Below are 17,796 nucleotides of genomic sequence, written 5' to 3' on the forward strand. Positions count from 1 at the left end.
CTGAACCGTCAGCAAATATATTCAGTATTCCACACACCTTCATTTTTAGAAGAGGACGGCGTGTCCTCTGTAACTTTGTGAGGAGAAAAACAAACATGAGAGCGCGGCGTAAACTCCCAGTGAAGTGGTGAAAAGTGCACGGGGACCACCAACTTAGCAATTTTGCGACAAAGCTCAACTTTGACTTCCCCTTGCACGCCACTTTCTGTGGTATGATCAAATGTGTGTGGCGAGAGGTGCTATATCCATGCATATTAATGCAAGATAAGGTGGGTCAGCTCCCTAGGTCAGTCATGCAAGGAAGATGAAGGCAGTTCATGACATATGATGGTAAAGATGATTAATTATGTGCATATCATGAAAACTGACAATGCTGGGCTAATTTCTCAGTCTGCTTCCATGCTTACACACACTGGTTCATTAGAGAAATATCATAATTTTCTAATCACAACATCCTTAGATGACAGAAAGTATGATCTTTGCATGTGCCCTGAATGAGAGCAGCCATGTTTTGCTTGTGGACAAGCAACTAACTGGAGTAGGAGAGGTCAAATAGTGATGTTCCCAGAGATGCTCTGCTAGTTGATTAAAATAAAAATGTTTCTTTACATTCTATAAAGTGGTAATTAGTAAAGAGGGTTTACTGTGTAAGCTTGATTTATGCCACAAAAAATTTCAGTGTTGATTTAATTGCATCACAATGCAGTTGAGTTCCATGGGTTTAAGTCTACTGAGGAAGCATTTGCACAGCATGAAAGGTATTCTTATTAAAGTAAGAATTTAGCTGCAACAAGTAGATAATGTTGAAAACAAAGCAATAAATTTAACATCTGTAGATACATGTTCCAAGTAATCATCATCAGTGTGCTTGGCCCAGTGGTCGCTAATGAAAAATATGTAAGAGAAAAAGGTCAAGAGCCAATAATGATCAATAACTGACCACAATAAATAGTGGGACATTATCATCAGACATGAATCTGTCTGGTCTAAAAGCTTCTAAGGAACTAAAGTTGCGTACATGGCACTGAGAGTACTAGGTGTTGATATGTGTTAATGTTCCATGTACGCATGAAACATCGTGTCACACCTGGTAATTACCATCTCCGCCAAGGAGCCTAGGGTTCAGTGTGTGTGTTTGTTTGCTCTTTAGCAGGATTATGGACAAACAGCTGGATGGATCATCAGCATACTTGGTACAGACATTAGTTGGGACCAACCCTACCTAGAAGGGAATAAATTGTGGCTGAGAAAGGTCAAAGGTCACAAAAAATAATTTAAAAAAATAAAATCACAAAACCCCCTATCTTTAACATGGGGCAAAATTTTAGAAACTCATATCTGTCAGACTGAAAACACCATTTAACACATATTTTCTGTCATAACTTCACCTGTAATGAAGGTAGAATCCTGAAATGTTCAGATAAGATGCGCACTATGACAGCCCATCACACCCTAAAAGATCATCTAAATCTGATCTGGATCAAGGATTTTAGGACAGATATTGTGTTGTTCTGGATCCCATATTTGACAAAGGGGCTCATTTGCATGAGTGTTGTTTCCATCACCTCTACCTGCTCCTGAGGATGCTTTTAAAGAAAGTGCAACAATGTCTCTGCCTCTGTGCTTTCTGGCTTAACTCCACCCTTGCATTGTTTGTTTCAAATATCAGTGGATCAGCAGAAAACAGCTTTTAAGGTGAAGGAATACAAGGTTCATAAGCACTGAAGTCATTCCACAGAGCGATGCTCCCTTGTTTGAGACGTGGAGAGATAAAACTCACTGTTCAGTATTTCACAATGGAAAAAGTTGAGATTAGAGAAAAATCTGGAAAAACAACATAATGTATGCAGCAGAAATACTTTTTTCCCTTTCCTAGTTTGTTTTTCATCTTGGGGCCCCTAAGAACTAATCTCCAAGCCCTTGGAGGGTTGCGAGCACCAAAGGGGGAAACAGCTGGTCATTTGACTTAAAACACATCTTTGATTCTTTGTGATGACTTGCGATTGAACAACTGCATCTAATCTCGACTAAGCCTCTGATTGGTGGAGAAAATCCTAGGTCACTGTGTGAAATGCTGTGTTCCCAGGATGCCTTGTGATTTGAATCAATATTGTGACAGGAGGAAACCCCTTGTACCTAGCTCTCCATTCTCAATGACTTCAAAGGTGGTCCAGAAGTCATCAGCGGTGAAGGTGACATTCCTCATACTCAGTGTGGATTCTGCAAGCTCCAAAGACCTCATGCTGGGAGAGACCTGCCGCAAACACAACAAACAGATAAATGCATGCCTAGGCACACAACAAAATGAACCAAACTAAGTAAACACATCCTGCATCTAAAATCTTAAACCAGCTCTTTTGGCCGACACCACTGCCTTCAGCCATCGCTGCCTTTGAGGAGCCATTCAATATTTAACATAAAACATTTACTGCATATAACATTTGACTGGCAGTCAGTTTACAGAGCATTAAATACTTCATCTATGTCAAGTTATTAGGAGTGACTGAACTAAGCAAGTGTGCTACCTTACTACACAGAATGAAAACAGGGTGTTAAAAGTCGAACTGTGCTGCTGAGTGCTCCCCAGCCCCGGTGCTACCGCTGCTGCCGACCTATGAAAGGAATCCATAACCTACAGCGGCCTGGACACCTTGAAAGCCGCTATTACTCACACAATTAAATCAGACGTTTCTTTGATTAGTTCGCTTTTGATTTATTTCAGTGGCGGTAATCCCATCAGGTTAAACCACGAATGTCTTGGCCCTATTCTATCAACATCTCCACCTCTCATTCTGCCCACCATCCCTCATTCTTCCTCCTGCTTCACCCCACACTCCATCTCCTTCGCTCTCCCTCTCCTTTTTCACCTTTCCACCAAAGGACCTAAGGGAAAGCACACACACACAAACACGTATGCCTGTCGAGAGTACACACACACTTATACCTTGATTAAACAGCAGTTCTCTGGCTCTCTCGTTTCCAGGTACACCTCGAAGATCAAGTCCCCAGCTGGAGAGAACTGGGGAGGGAGAAAGAAAGTAGTAAAAATATATAGTTAGAGAGATCAGCTGAATTACAAAAACAACACAGCTGGATTAATTGGCTTTTCTTCTAAATTCCTCCTCCAGTGTGGCATGAATCTAAATGCTGAAAAGTGAGAGAAACAGTGAGAGGATTTGTGAAACGAAAGGTCGTTTAAGAGCTGCAGGCAAACTAAACTCAGCGGCATTAATGGAACGCCAAACCTGGCTAAATAAAGTAGAAATGTGTGAGACAGACACTTCTAAAGGTGGAAGCGCAGGGTGCAGTTTCACCTGCACCGTATTTGTATAGCACTTTCCTTAAACCAGTTACAAAGTGCTTTCACAAAAGACATGAGAGACAGGCAGTCCGTGGAAGTGCTAATCCAGATCTAGAAAATTAACAAGTTAGTTTTCCTTTGGCACGTTAATGTGCAGGTGACCTGGTGGGAGCTCAGAGAACTATAGCATGATGAGAGGGAGGAAGCCACTTCTAACTCTTGTGGCCCTAAAATAACAAAAATTACAGTCATTCAAACAATGGCGTCAAAGCTGTAATTGTGAAAGTGTCACAATCAGATATGGGGTCATATATTCGTTTGCTTAGTACACTTTTCATTCTACTTCTTCATTGTTATATGATGGGAGGAAGACCAGGCACAGACCAGGCACAGTGGAAAAACTTAAAAGCAAAAGGAAAGACAGGTAATAAATGGAAAAACTAAAAAGCAAAAGGAAAGACAGGTAATAAAGATATTGACAAGTTGCTGGAGAAGAAAGCAAATGCAACAAAAAGAAGTGTGAAAATAGTTTGGGGCTAATGGGGAGACTGCCCAGAAGCAAGTAAGAAAAACAGTAATGTTCCATTCCAAATGAGGGCATTTCTAATCTTTACCAAAGTCATACTCTCTCTGCACTCGCCCTGGCTGTAAATGCAAGTATTGATTTTGAAGTGCCACTTCTAACTTGCAAGGCATGACACTGCCTTGCACCTCATTATATCAATGATTTACTTACTCCCTAAGTCTAGCCATAGTGTCCCACTTGCAGGGTGCAGGTCTCCTTATCACTCTGCCTTTAAAAGGAAACAGATGAGGTCAGAACCCTCACCTGCAGGACCCAAGTTCCACAAGACAATCTAGCTGCAAATGTCAAAAGCTGTGTTTTCAGCACAGACTTCATCCTTTACTTGTACTCCTACCTTCCGTGTTTGGCAGCAGTAAGAGTACTTAAGTTGTAACTTTCAGACAGTGAGCCAAGCCTTAGCTCCCTTCAGCGCTTCAGGATTTCCACCACATTTCAACACCAACGTTGGTCCATAAACATTAAAGAGAGCACAAAAGCCAAAGTTTGTGTGGCTTTAACTAGTAAAGGCATGCACAAAAAGTTCAAAATACATTGGAGAGTCAAAACATATCTGTCTGCCATAACTTATTTTCTCTGCATTCAGACAGTTCTGGTTTTATTTGTTTAGGTTTCAGACAACAGTCTCTCAGACTTAGGTTGATTGGCTTCCAAAAATATGACAACTGTGAATAGCCGTTCACAGTCAGATATCAGGTTGTGGCACTATTTTCAGAATAAAAATAACTCTGACATTTCTGAGCTTGTCAAGTGATTCATTTCTATGAGACAAGACTGTACAGGATGAATGCTTGTCGGTTGAGAATCATCCAACACCAGCTTCATGACTGGCTTTTATTAACATCAAGAAATGTATTTTTGTCAAACAACCTTCAGCTAAGCTTCAGCAGATCTTTACATCATTGCAATAGTCCATTGATGCAGCTTATACAAAACTGAGCCACATACAACTATAAATAAACTGTCCTCACGCATCAACTGAAGCCTCTGTGTGTGGCAAAGTGCATTTTTATCAACTACTATTAACTTATTGAGGTGGTTCTTCAGGCTGAGTGCTACCAGAATGAAATGGGTGAATATGATGGACATTTCAGGTTACAACTTTTAATTTTCACTTCATGTTTCACTTCCAAATCAGCAGTTGCCATGACTGGGCTGGGTTGCTCTGGAGCTTTTGTTCCATGGATCCTGCAGACACCGTTGTAAAGCTTTCGAAATGTGGCCTCTATAATGAACCCAGTGAGCGCGACGTTATCTTAACTGATCTAAAGGTAGTGTTGGAAATTCATTTCAGAAGCATGTTTTGTTACATTTCATGACATTCTCTTTTCATCTCAATGGCAGTGATTACATTAAAAGCACTGACAACAAAGAACAAAATCTGTCATCTGTGGCAGCACCACGGCTGGAAAAAAAAAGCCTGATCAATAACTTGACTCATTCCGAGCAAAGCCGTTGGCTGGCCTACCAGCCTGTCAACCTACTTGTGCACACTCTGCCTTTGCACTTGCACTTGCACACTGAATGAGACAAGAGTCTCCCACAAGCAGAGGCAGACATGTTACCGCTGTTTCTATAGCTAAAGCTAGCGAGCTATTGCACAGAAGGAGCCCACAGCAGCTTTCGGTCGCAAGCAGAGGCCGTATTTGAGAAGGTTACAACTAAAAAGAAGTTGAATGCTGCAAGAAGTAAAACCAGAGTTAACATTGGTGTGGCTTTTAAACCACGGTGAGCAGAGAACAAATGGGGCTGAAAAGTGACGCCATGGTGGCCGCATTTCTGCTGGACCAGGTAATTATTATTTTTTTGTTTGTTTTGGGGGGGTAGTCAGGCAGTGTGTGTTGCAGTGTGTTTTGGTGGCGTGGCTTTGGAGAGAAGTCAAAGGAAAAGGGTGGGATTTCTATGGCTGTGCAATCCTTGTGCCCCACAGCAGCAGACGTGTTCTAAAAGCCCACAGACAAAGCGTAAAGAAGGGGAGTGGGGAGCGAGCAGAACGAAGCAGGCATAAACAACTTATTTCAGATTTCAGCAGCTGCAAGTTTAAATTTTTTTTCTCCCCAGTTATCTGAAACTGGTGTGTTTTCTCGTCTGAGGCATCCAGGCATAAAGTGCCTGCTGTAAAGGTTAAAAGGAACAAAGCCCTTTTTATTCACCCGCCTGCTCCTGCCTCCTTCACCTTCCCCTTATCCTCCCCTCCATCCCCTCCTTTTTTGCCAGAAAAACAGAAAACCTGTGATTTCCATTTGGGTCCTGTGGGTCGACTTACCGTGGCGTCCTTCTTTTCGTTCCAGCGTGTGATGAAGCTATTCTCTCTCTCCATCTGTTGCACCTGGTCTTCATTGACCTGTCAGAAACAAAAACAGAGGTGCACACACATCACTTCAAGCTTGACCCCAAAAAAAACTTTCCGATCAACTTAACTACATGTGAGAAACATTAAATTGCTTGATAGAATTGTAAGACCATTTTTGATGTTCGTATTAATTTCAGCACTTAGATATGAGCTGTGGAAGATTAAACCAGGAGAAAGGTATCACATGCAAACTGCAGAACTGACACTTGTAAAACTAATTTCGAGGGGGGAAACCTCGCTACAAGTGCTTGACACAGCGCAGCACCAGCCGAGCTCTTTTCTTTCACAAAGCCCTGTGTGGGAAATGACATTTGTATCTCAACTTTTCTTTAACATTTCATTTTCTGGGAAGGATTTGCTTTGTTAAAGTTATACAAATGGCAAAGAAGACTGAGGGAGGGAAAAAGACTCCTCACAACCTCATTGTGTGTGTGTTTAGGCCTGATAACGGGCCCCATCGACAACATCCGGCGCTTTAATTAGCGATACGTCTCACCCGTTTTATGTCACAGTGTGCATATTTACTGCTATTGGGCTTCTGATTGGTTTGGGTTTAATGGCTATTTGTCATGCGAATGATGGCGTCCCAAGCTGATTTGGAGTCAATGCTCCTTCCTTAGCATTCCACTAGGAATTAGAAATCACTCTGCGCTGCCTATCCCATAAGCCAGACAGGTCTCCAAGGGTAACACTGATCCCACACCCCCACCCCGTCCGCACAACAGCAAAGTCAAACTTATTGGAGATTTGGCAGCAGCACTTCTGCTCCCTTACTTCAGCAGATGGTTGAAAGTAAGAGAGTGTAACTAAAGTCGCGCCTGCTTGGTTTAGATGTGCAATATGGTAATATCTGAATGGTTTAAATGTTTTTTCAATGGTTACTGTTCACTGATTGGAGAGTCATTCAAAAACAGTGGAGCCAAGTACATGGGAGTGGATGTACCAACCCCTTTCCTACAATGAAATATCTTCTCGATGACTTGGCCAAAAAGCTACAAGTATTGATAAATAAACCTGGGCAGTACAGTCATGAATACATAATAGAATATACTGTAAATTACGGAGGTAAGTATGTGTCATGTACAATATGTACTGCAGTCATTTTTGTACTGTAATGTCAGAATGTCAATACACTATAGAGAAAGAGTCATAACTGCTGCGCATCATCACTTGTTTTGGATAAAAAGATCACTGTAGTCAACTTATGAAAACAGTTGTATAATGTCTTTTGTGGCTCATGAAGAAGCTTTGTCTGTCTACACATGATGTAAGCTCAGTATAAAGTGTAGGTCGCCTGTGTTTTGGCATTGAACAACAACAATGATCCTCGGGTTGTTTCTTAGTCAGAATGGTGGTCCCAGTGTCACAATTGGGTAAAAATCCCCCGCAGTAGATACAATCACAGCTAATGTTAGTTATGTAATGGCATAAAAACAAATAATCAGATTGTCCAGTCATATTTTACCTTCTCTTATTTTTTCGTGAAGTTATGTTGCTATCATCAAATTGCCTCCTCACTTATTAACCGAGTTATAAGCCTGGCACAGTTTTTGCCTCAAGCCAAAGATGTCCCAACCATGAATTGTTATCTTTTAGTCCAAGGTGACCTGGTTTTTTTTTTTATATAATCTGTGTTTTCTAGAAACGTGTCATGCCTGTGTGTGCACAATACAGTCGGCTCTCATGTCTGTTCATTCTACCAGCAATAACCTGAGCAGAACGGTTTTCTTTAAAAACAAATTTCATGATGCGTGTTAATGCAGTAAAAACTAGATGTAATCCCACTTACTGGTGGAAGACCTCCATCATGCAAGCACACTTAGTCTACTGTCAACTTCCTCATCGTTTCCCAATCATTTCCTGTCCACTTTCGTCAAATGACAAAAATATACTTTGACTTACACTGAAGAGTGTGATGTAGTTACTGATGAGGTCACAGACCACGCTAATTTCCTGTGGGGTTTGTCCACGAGTCTGGAACAAGCAGGATGAGAAGGCGGAGGCCAGTTTTTCACTTGGCATGTGGTTGAGGTGGGAACACTGTTGAATCCTGAATCACAGGCAGAGAAGTGTTTAGAAAAAAAAACAAAACGTATGTACCTACATCAAGAACAAATAGCTCATATCTCTTTCAGCACACCTTTCTCATGCCCACACATAGTGTACAGTCAGACACAGGCACATGCAGGATTTAATGAAACGCTAGGCCTCAGTCCAAATTCAGCTAAGGGCAGTAAAGTCTTCTCCAAACAGTCAACATCATTAACGTAATGCAGCTAAATCCCAACTATTCACTACAGGTTTCTGAGGGAATGATGTGCAATATCAGTGGAGACATTTGTATGTGAGTGTAACTGTAGGCCTGTGCAGAAGGCTGACACTACGCAGTGTATGTGTGCATTACTAAAAATCATCAGCACTGCAAATGGCTGAAACGTATGATTTTCAAAACAAGACATAGACAAGGGGCAGAGGTGGAAAGTACTACGGACCTCAACTGTGTGTGTGCAAATAGCCTAAGTTCTAAATAATGAGTCACTCAGTTTGTCTTACTGGGAAAATGCCAACAAATAGTACAAACAACGTGGAGCTGATTCATCATTTTCAAGTCAAGGGCACTGTTGCGCCAGGGACAAAAAAAAACAAACAGCCATTTCTTTCTCAGCTTAGATACACAAAATGTACAGAACACAACCTGATTGATAAGAAAAAAGTATCGCACGTATAGGAGCAGAGGGGAAAGTGGGTCATTAGCAGAGCAGAAGGGACAACACGCTAATCAGCAGGTGACAAACAGCAACCCTAATGTTGCTCAGGGCACAGGACCTTTGAGCATCACAGCACATCTGTGATGCAGTGTGGCGTCTGTGCTGCTACACCTGTTCTGTCAGGCACAAGTCCAATCAAAAATGTGATTAAGACAAAGGCCATTTTGAAATTTTGGTTGGTGTTTTATTACAATATAATGAATCATTTGGCAAAAAAGGGTGCAGTGTACAAATAAATCAGTCTCTTTACTCCACTGAGTGCTGTCAAGTTACTGCAACAGTGTCCAGTGGCTGTAGTGCTGTCTGTCTAATTTATTGAATTGCTTGTTTATTCAAACCATGTGAACTTTATAACACAAATGCCTCTTTCAGCTAATTTACCTTGAAAGGGACCTTGAACCTGAAATAGCGCCAACACACAAGCTCTGAAAGTGTCTGCAGTGTGTACCTGTAGAGATGCTGCAGCAGAGCGTTGAGGGTTGACCTGTTTATCTTGGGCAGACTCTCTATGAAGGTGGAGTACTTCTTTACTCTCTGCCTCTCCTCCTTCTCATCTACACAACCACACAGATGAGAACTGCTGCATATAATACCACATACAACAAACTGAGACACGCCCATGGGGACAGAGAAAATGAGCAACATACTGTACTTTTTAAATCATTTGGAATAATGTCTCTACTGTCCAAAGACCATGAATATTGTAATGCTACAAAGCATAAAACAAGACGCGCATTACTAGACTTCATCTTTTCACTACCTATGCTACTGTAAAGAACCTATGCTACCGTTTCCGCTCACATACCCAGAGTTGACACCCAGTATGGATAGAGCTCCTTGGTGAGCAGTGCGTCCTCTGCTTGGGATAAGAAGTTCTTCAGGGTGTCTGTCACGTCCTCAAGGCGGTGCTCAGTCTCCCTCAGCTTGACGTTCCGAGCGTTGTGTGTGAAATCCTGCAGGAGTAGGGCGACTCGACCAGGGTCCCCGGGCCTCTGGTAGACCCCCTCCTGGCATAAGCCTGGTTACAAAGCCAAAAAACAGATAGATAGATGGGTTAATAAAAGACTGACAGATTCATTTATCCTAAAACCCATAACTTTATCACATCTGCATCATAAAGTCTGTCTGATGATTAATACCTTGCAAATGTGTAGTGCCTGCAACAGAAAGTGTCAGTGCATATTTTTCTATATGATTAAATACAATTACAGGGCATTAACCAACCTTATGGACACAACAACATTACATAAGAACATTTGCATCTAAATTACAGAGAATAAAATTGTCAGAGCGAGGCAGATTAACCTGTACCACTTTACAGTTTCAGTTAAGTCTACTTTAGCGCCAGTTCCTCATTACACTGCACACTACTTACCATGCTACTTTAAGTGCCCTTTATACATTTATCATGCACTGATGTAATAGTGTAGTGAAAAGTTTGACTTCATTTTCTCCATTTCTAAAAACGAGAGATAGAAAAATGTCACAGCATAGTGATTCTAGACCTCACTAGAAAGCACAGAGTTCTCATCACAGTGCAGAGTACTGCATGAATCAGCTCCTCAAGGGGGGGGGGGAGAAAAAAAAATCACAATAATAATCCTGCAGAACTTATTTTCTAAAACTTTTCTGCCTGTGTATTTAATGCAACTTACCATACTGAGTGACAAAAGCAATGCAGCTGTCGACTATAATAGGGACACCATTTTTAGTTAGCTGTTGGTCGCTGAGGGCCTTGCCATCTGTGCCGGCAGCCAGCGTGATGGCAGTGTGCCACAGTGTAAAGTCCATCTTGCTGAAGCCATGGATGTAAACTGTTCTATTAAAAAGACATGAAAAACATCATTGCTAATGAATCTAATTTCCAGTAACAATATGGTGTTTTATATTTTGAGACCTAAAGTTGTTTATATGTTTGGAAAAGCACTGCTAAACCAACAAGATTAAAGGAATCCAAATATACAGAACACACGTCTACAAACGAGCACCAGCGTCCCCTGAGGTTTGATCAAAAACACACGAGCGAACAGCAATTAAAGGAGTACGCACAAAGCCTTGCTGTGTCACTCCAAAACTGTTGGTGTGTGTGAGGGCTATGATGTGATGGTGCCGTCTCACCTCGTCTCTCCAACTGAAGCAGGCAGCTAGGTTTAATTACCTCGGGTGGGTACAGTAGGTAAAGTGTCTTCTGACTAACAAGACTAAGACGGAATCAAAGCTAACTGCGTTGCATAATGCATAGAGCTGCTGTATCACAAATCCACTGCCAATTAGCACACCTTTTTTTTTTTCTTTCAAAAGACTGACATACCTTCTGCCCTCCACCATCAGCAGCACTTGGATCTTGTCCTCACCCTCGGTATGTGTGGAGACAGCTGGGGGGGTAAAGGGCAACGAGTTGTAGTAAAAATGCTGGCTCCTAAACTGTGTCCATTCAAAAGAGCAAATGCGCTAATGCAAAGTAATGTGTTGGCAACAGTTTAGAATTGACATTTGCAGTTGTTCGATCTCTGCCAGAAGCACAAAGTCATAGAAGCTTTCACCATGAAACAGAGAAGTGGATGCATTCATCACCCGTCACTGAAAGGTCTCCGTTCTCTTACGCATTCATTTACGTTTTAAGACAATTACGGCAAATAATACACAGCACAATATGTCTAGACATGTCTGACTAGTCTTTTCAAATGTGTAGGCATATAGTGGCTAGAAAAGTCAGGGAAAGGTACAGAAGTGGAGAATGCCAAATGCCTTCTACCGGAGTTAATAGCATTTTCTTGACGTGGGAAATGAACTCAGTTTTTGTGCCACTGACTTTCTGAAGCTGGTGTAAACAGAGACAAGCAGGTGCAAACAATAAAACTTTACATAAAGTTGGTCTAAATGCAGCCAAATAAATGTACTAAGAGCAGTAATGAGTTTTTTGTCATTCATCTGTTCAATCAATCTTTTCTGAAAGGACAGAAAAACTGGGTTAAGGAACTTGAAAGCTCTTCTGCAGGATATAAATCCATATTGTACAATTTGCTGCTGTATCTATGGACCGATTTTATTTATTTTTTATTTACTGTATACTTTAAATGGATAATCTTACAAATCATCACATCACAGAAAAAGCAACCTTCTCTATTCCCTCTGCCAAACACCACAGCCTGCTTCTGTAGTGAACACGCCAATCAATAGTCTGCACTGGCAGAAAGTTTCATTTGGCTGTGGGGACAGAGGACTGATTCAAAATATTACACACAAAAGTGTCACTGTGGCTAATAAACCCTTTGTATGTTGAACTAATCAGCAAAAACAATTAATTCCCAAAGTCTCTTTAAAAAAAAAAAAAAACTTGCATTTTATTTTCTCTGGCAGTGCGTAGTAGTTCTGATATAAACAACAAAAGAACGCAGAGAACATTATTGATTTTGACTTGTGAGACGTTGATTAACTGTGTTATCAGGTAAATGCAGAACACTTGTCATAGTCTGAAGAAACACACAGTGATCCCCTTTTATCCATCTTACAGCACAGTGGGAAATGTTTTATTACTTAATATTTCTGTGGGATAAGGAACTTTGCCTGAGGCCACATAATCTGTACTGGGCATCCTGCAGATTCTGGGAGCTGGTGCTGCATTTCTGAGGCTGTCACTGATACAAAGTAAATGTTATATAAAATATGCTAACAACATATCTGCTGATTGCTTCTTACTGTTTAAGAACTGTGATAAACATATAGGCATGTGCACAGATATGCCCCAGGTGGTGCTCAAGCATCTGCCCTTTGACACTTTGACTTGATAAGTGCCCTTTTTGCAGGACAGTTTTGTTTTGTAACTACTTGTAATTTTATATTTTAGTTTTTAAACAAAGTTCATTGCGGTTCATTTCATAAACTTTTATCTAAAACTGTGCCGTAACTATGCCTGACAACAACTCTTAGACTATGTATTACTATTAAAGGCGTGTTAAGCTATAGCTCATTGGCCTGCATCAACAAATTGTGCAAATATAGCTTACAATATAGCAGAGAAGTTGGAATTGAATAAATTATAATAAGACACAATGCAAAGTTTAAGTTGAGCTTTTTAAATGTCAATCATAACCTGTCTTAGGAGCACACTGGTTCAGCTTGTATTAACTTGAATAAACTAACCTTATTAAAAGAGTGTGCACTGTGCATCAACAGGCTGCCACAAAATAAAATATGACTGCTCAGGATTGTGTATTGGCATTTACTCAGTATTAGGTTATAGAAAATGACAAAATAAAAATCTAATATTGCCTTTAAATGAACCTCAGTGTGGACATAGTGATGAAATCTGACCTATATATGATACTGTCCTACAGTACTGTATCGTTTAGTAACTGTCACAAAGGAAAAAACCACTGAACTCAATGAATGAGTTCAAAATTAATATCTTTACATTGTTTGAAAATGTTTCATTTCACAAAGATCTGGGTAAGAAGGCTGATTTCTGCACTGTGATGGGTTAATGATTGTTCAACTCGACAGGAATCTTTTTCTGTTCTTATTGTTGTCTTTGCTGAATTTATTCATTTATTTAAATATCATTTTGCAAAACACAAAGTTACGGCATGCTTCATAGTCAAGAGGAACCAATAGTCCACTGCTGACAGAGATCAATAAAACACTGTGAACATTAAGTTTAAGGCAGTAAAAACTTATGGGGTTGATACAAATAAGACTAAATGCCAGACAAGGCAATTAAGGACAGAATGAATAAAAGCTACAAATTGGAGCCTGGAACATGCATCACACCTACAATGCACTCCAAAAGCAGCTTGAAGTGCTTCCTGTAAGAAATGTACTTATTTTATTTGAAAAGTCTTTTTTGTTTAATCCCTCTGTGCTACACGGGGCCACCTTTCATGTGCTGGTGTCACTGTAGAGAAAATAACAGTTAATCCCGTGTCACAGACTGTGATTCCTAAAGGAACGCTTTCAATGCTCCAGAACCAAAACGTAGTCCCCTTCTGGCGCTAATGGCTCTCCAGCTGCGACAAATATAGTTCGAGAGAGCCGGGAATAAAAATGAGCACTACTGCAGTTCTTTACCCCGCCCCAGGTGAGAAGATTGGGGCAGCACTTTGTGCAATTTGATCCACTTCGGGTAGTAAACGGATTAAAAAGATCCCTTGATTCTTTTCTCCTTCTGTTCACACATTACACTGCTGCAATCAATTGAAATGTTCCAAAGTCTTCATTATCTGCCAAAGTAGGTGTGAACATTTGAACCTCCAGCCTGAAATGGCAGCTTCCCATCACTCGTGTTTTGTTTTAGTGGGCAGTGGAAACAGTGCCGTCATCATGCTGTGAATATTCAAAACGTTACATTGAAGGCGACAGATATCACACTGCTCTTTGAAAAATCATGTTCAAAGATGATTCTGTGAGAACAGCTCAGACAGATCTGAACCCTATTTTGACCGATGCATTACGTCATATTAACATCTTCTCACACACTCTCATACAGGCCTGTAGGCACCTCTTGGGTTTATTCATACATCCTCACATCTGTTTATAGTTTCGGTATTAGGGTTAGGTAGCCTTAAAGGTTTTTAAGCAATCCCTATTAAGTTTCTAATGGATCAAAATGTCATGAAAGAAACTTAAAACAGAGGAAACAGTCTCTAGACATCTGCTGAAACAGACTCTGGTCAGAATCATTTGTCAAGCAGGCAAGAGTTACAGTACCTTAACTCACAGAAAACCATGACGACGAGAAAGAAACAGTGAGAGAAAAGCATTTCGACTGCTACCAAGAGGCTGAGTGTGTCATCGATAAACTGACAGGAAGCAGATAGAATTAGGAAGTTTAATGTTTAGGAAGCTGAAATATTAGCAGGGTTGCACCATCCAATTTTGCACCAATACTTACTGAGCTCCTGTAGCTGTTTGAGTTGAAGAACCTCCTCCTCTCCCTCCTCTTCTCCTGGGCTGAAGTGCAGGACAGAGCCTTCCAACATAAACCAGCCCATCCTCCAGTGGTACAGGTCATGGCCTTCTTTGTAGAAGAGTCTGCCGATCAGCTCGCTGTCTTTCTGCACCAGTCCCTCCGTGTTAGATGGGATGAAGCACTATGAGTGAAATAGTAAACAAAACTTTACGGATGAAAAACTTGTACAAGAAACAGCGTGAAACTTTTTCACCTTAGCGCGTCACCTCAAACCAACACAAAAACACAACATGTTGCAGCCTTCTTCTTAAAAGGATTAACCTTTGCTCGGTTTCTGGTCCGTGGCTGAATTATTTTCCAAGTGCATCTCTCCCTCGCACTCGGCTCCGTCTGGCCATTGTTCTGCGATTCAAATGGAAATATGGAGGTGTGGAAGTCCAATGTTACAGATGGAGAGACATATGGACTAATGCAGCTACACCTCCCACTATCTATGACTAGGTTGCCTGGGATTAAACAGATAAAAAGGGAATATTTATGTAGGGTGTTATTACAAGATCCTGTCAGCATGTCTGGGAAGAGATAGCAAGACCACTTGTCTTATTGAAAGAAGCACAGGCAGCACGGGGGCTCATTGACAATGTGTACAACTGTATGCGTGTTGCAACCTGGCACACAGAATAAGAAGTGTGAGATGGATGTGCTGAACTGCTGCAGTACATTCACACAGTTTCTTCTTTCCAACTTCAAGTTTAAAACCAAACTTATAAAGGAGGCAGTGACAACAAGCGTGTTTGTGTATGCTGTATGCAAAGTGTGTCACCTTTGTTAGCGCCTGGATCCAGTCACTCTGTGCTTCCTGTGTCTCAGCTCCAACAATCAGTACTCGCTCCGTCTGTAGGTACAGCTCCACGGTAAACACAGCCCTGCCAGAGACACGCCGCCCACTGTTAGACATTTGGAAGGAAAACTGTCCTCTCGAACGCGCACACAAATACGGTACTTTAGTACATTTGAGGTTTCTGTACTTTGAGTATTTTCTTTTTTTTGCTACTTTAGGCAAATAATCTTTTCACTCCACTACATTTGCGATAATTGTTTACTTTTCAAAATAAGAGTAATAAACCAAAAAAAATAATACAGCATAATCATGAGACTTTATTGATCCTTTGTGGGAAATTCACAAACTACCCAGCAGTACTTTAAACTGTAAATATACAAGTTTGTTAAAATTAGCTCCACCTTTACTGGCTACAAAATTAAATCCGATGAACACAATAACGCATCAGTGATATGAAATACGTTGATGTGAAATGTGCCATTCCGTATAAGAAGTATTTTACTTTTGGTACTTTATTTTGATGCTAATACTTTTGTGAAGTAACATTTTGCATGACCTTTATGTGCAGCAGTACTGTAACCTGTGCTACGGCTACTTACTGCAGCTAAAGAATCAGGGTGCTTCTTCCAGTGCTGGTTATATACACACATCAAAAACAATTCTTCAAACTATAGCAGTATGCATGCACTCGTTCATCCACACACACACAAACTCGCAGGCAAGCCCCCGGCCGTCGGAAGCAAAAGGGCAGCTATTAATCTTTGTTGGTCTTTCTCCTCGTGTCGTCTTCGTCTCCATCCCCTCCCTCTGCCTCTCTGACTCTGTCTCTCAGTGAAAGTACACAGGTCAGAGTATCACTATCTTAATGGTCTGAACACACTGCCAAGCGGTAGATCCTTTTCCACAAGAACACTACAGTGAGGCTCTAAATGCTACAGCGACGGGTGTTTAAGGTGGCGTGTCACGGGGGGTCACGCCAGAGCTGAGTCGCTCTCTTCTCATGCATGTCAGGGGAACAGGTGAGACATGGGTGTTTGTGTGCCCTTGCATGACCCCACACACCTTCCTCCTTGCGCCCCCCCCCTCCCACAAGTGCTTGTTAGAGAGGCTCCCAGAGGGAGAGCGAGGGAGGGGTAGAGGGGGTACAGTGATGTGCCAGGCAAACGGTATAATAAAGACAGGACAGGAGGACTAGACAGAGGGGTAAGAAATGAATGCTGCATTGTAAGCATCCCAGAGGGACGGAGGGAGTAGCTGGGGAGAGAAGAGAGAGAGGAAGTGAGGCAGAAAGACAGTAAGAGTGAAAGGTGCTGAAAAAAATGAGCATGAAAAATGTAACAGGAGAGCTTGAGGTATGAGACAGACCATATGGCCATCATCGCACATTCTTGTACAAAATCTTAATCAACTTTTACACTCCTGATCTCCCTTTTGGTGTGTTCATGTGCACATTACAGAACTCAGTTACAGGGAGACGTGCAGGAAAAGCTGCAGCTGGTCAGTGATCCCTTTTCTCCCTTGCCAAATACTGTAATAATGAACCTAACTGGCATAACTGAGGTATTTTAGTGATTGTTATCTTGGAATATACAGAAATATGTGCGCAAATATGCTAAAGTTTTCTCTTTTTTGTGCCAGAGCATCTGTACTAATGTTGCAAAGTGAGATGCTACAGTAAATTTTAAACCTTTTAAATACCACACAGAATGTGATTTAATCAACCTCTCCAACTTCCTTACAATACACAAGCATGTGGGTTTTTTTTTTTTTAGAGCAAGTACTTTAACAGCGCCTACAGACACTCTTACCTGTGAAGGAGTCTGCTGCACATGATCCACCTGTGGTTTCAACATGCATCGAGTTACCTATATGCATTTCTGGAGTCTTATTTTCTCCTCAAGGCTTTTGTGTGCTCAGACAAAGTCTTAATTCCCTGGCCCTCATCTATCTATCTATCTATATATACCCATCTCCCTGGCAAAGTTAGCAGTCTTTTAAAAACTGCTGTTTTTGCTGGTGTGTGTGAGAGAGAGAAGAGGATG

The 17,796-nt window shown here is 41.2% G+C and overlaps 1 protein-coding gene across 1 annotated transcript in view; it reads right to left on the reverse strand.

The window, feature by feature from the left end:
• arap2 (ArfGAP with RhoGAP domain, ankyrin repeat and PH domain 2) overlaps nt 1-17,796 on the reverse strand; it is a 57,643-nt gene that overhangs the window by 11,563 nt on the left and 28,284 nt on the right. The window contains exons 7-16 of the mRNA XM_020611365.1: nt 15,737-15,839; nt 14,896-15,094; nt 11,317-11,380; nt 10,661-10,824; nt 9,811-10,023; nt 9,454-9,559; nt 8,140-8,287; nt 6,151-6,228; nt 2,945-3,019; nt 2,137-2,254 (exon numbers count right to left, since the gene is read on the reverse strand). Coding sequence (XP_020467021.1) covers nt 2,137-2,254; nt 2,945-3,019; nt 6,151-6,228; nt 8,140-8,287; nt 9,454-9,559; nt 9,811-10,023; nt 10,661-10,824; nt 11,317-11,380; nt 14,896-15,094; nt 15,737-15,839 — 1,268 coding nt within the window. The remainder of the gene's footprint in view (nt 1-2,136; nt 2,255-2,944; nt 3,020-6,150; nt 6,229-8,139; nt 8,288-9,453; nt 9,560-9,810; nt 10,024-10,660; nt 10,825-11,316; nt 11,381-14,895; nt 15,095-15,736; nt 15,840-17,796) is intronic.

This window comes from Monopterus albus, unplaced genomic scaffold (genome assembly GCF_001952655.1).
Source record: "Monopterus albus unplaced genomic scaffold, M_albus_1.0 scaffold112.1, whole genome shotgun sequence".
Taxonomy (NCBI): domain Eukaryota; kingdom Metazoa; phylum Chordata; class Actinopteri; order Synbranchiformes; family Synbranchidae; genus Monopterus; species Monopterus albus.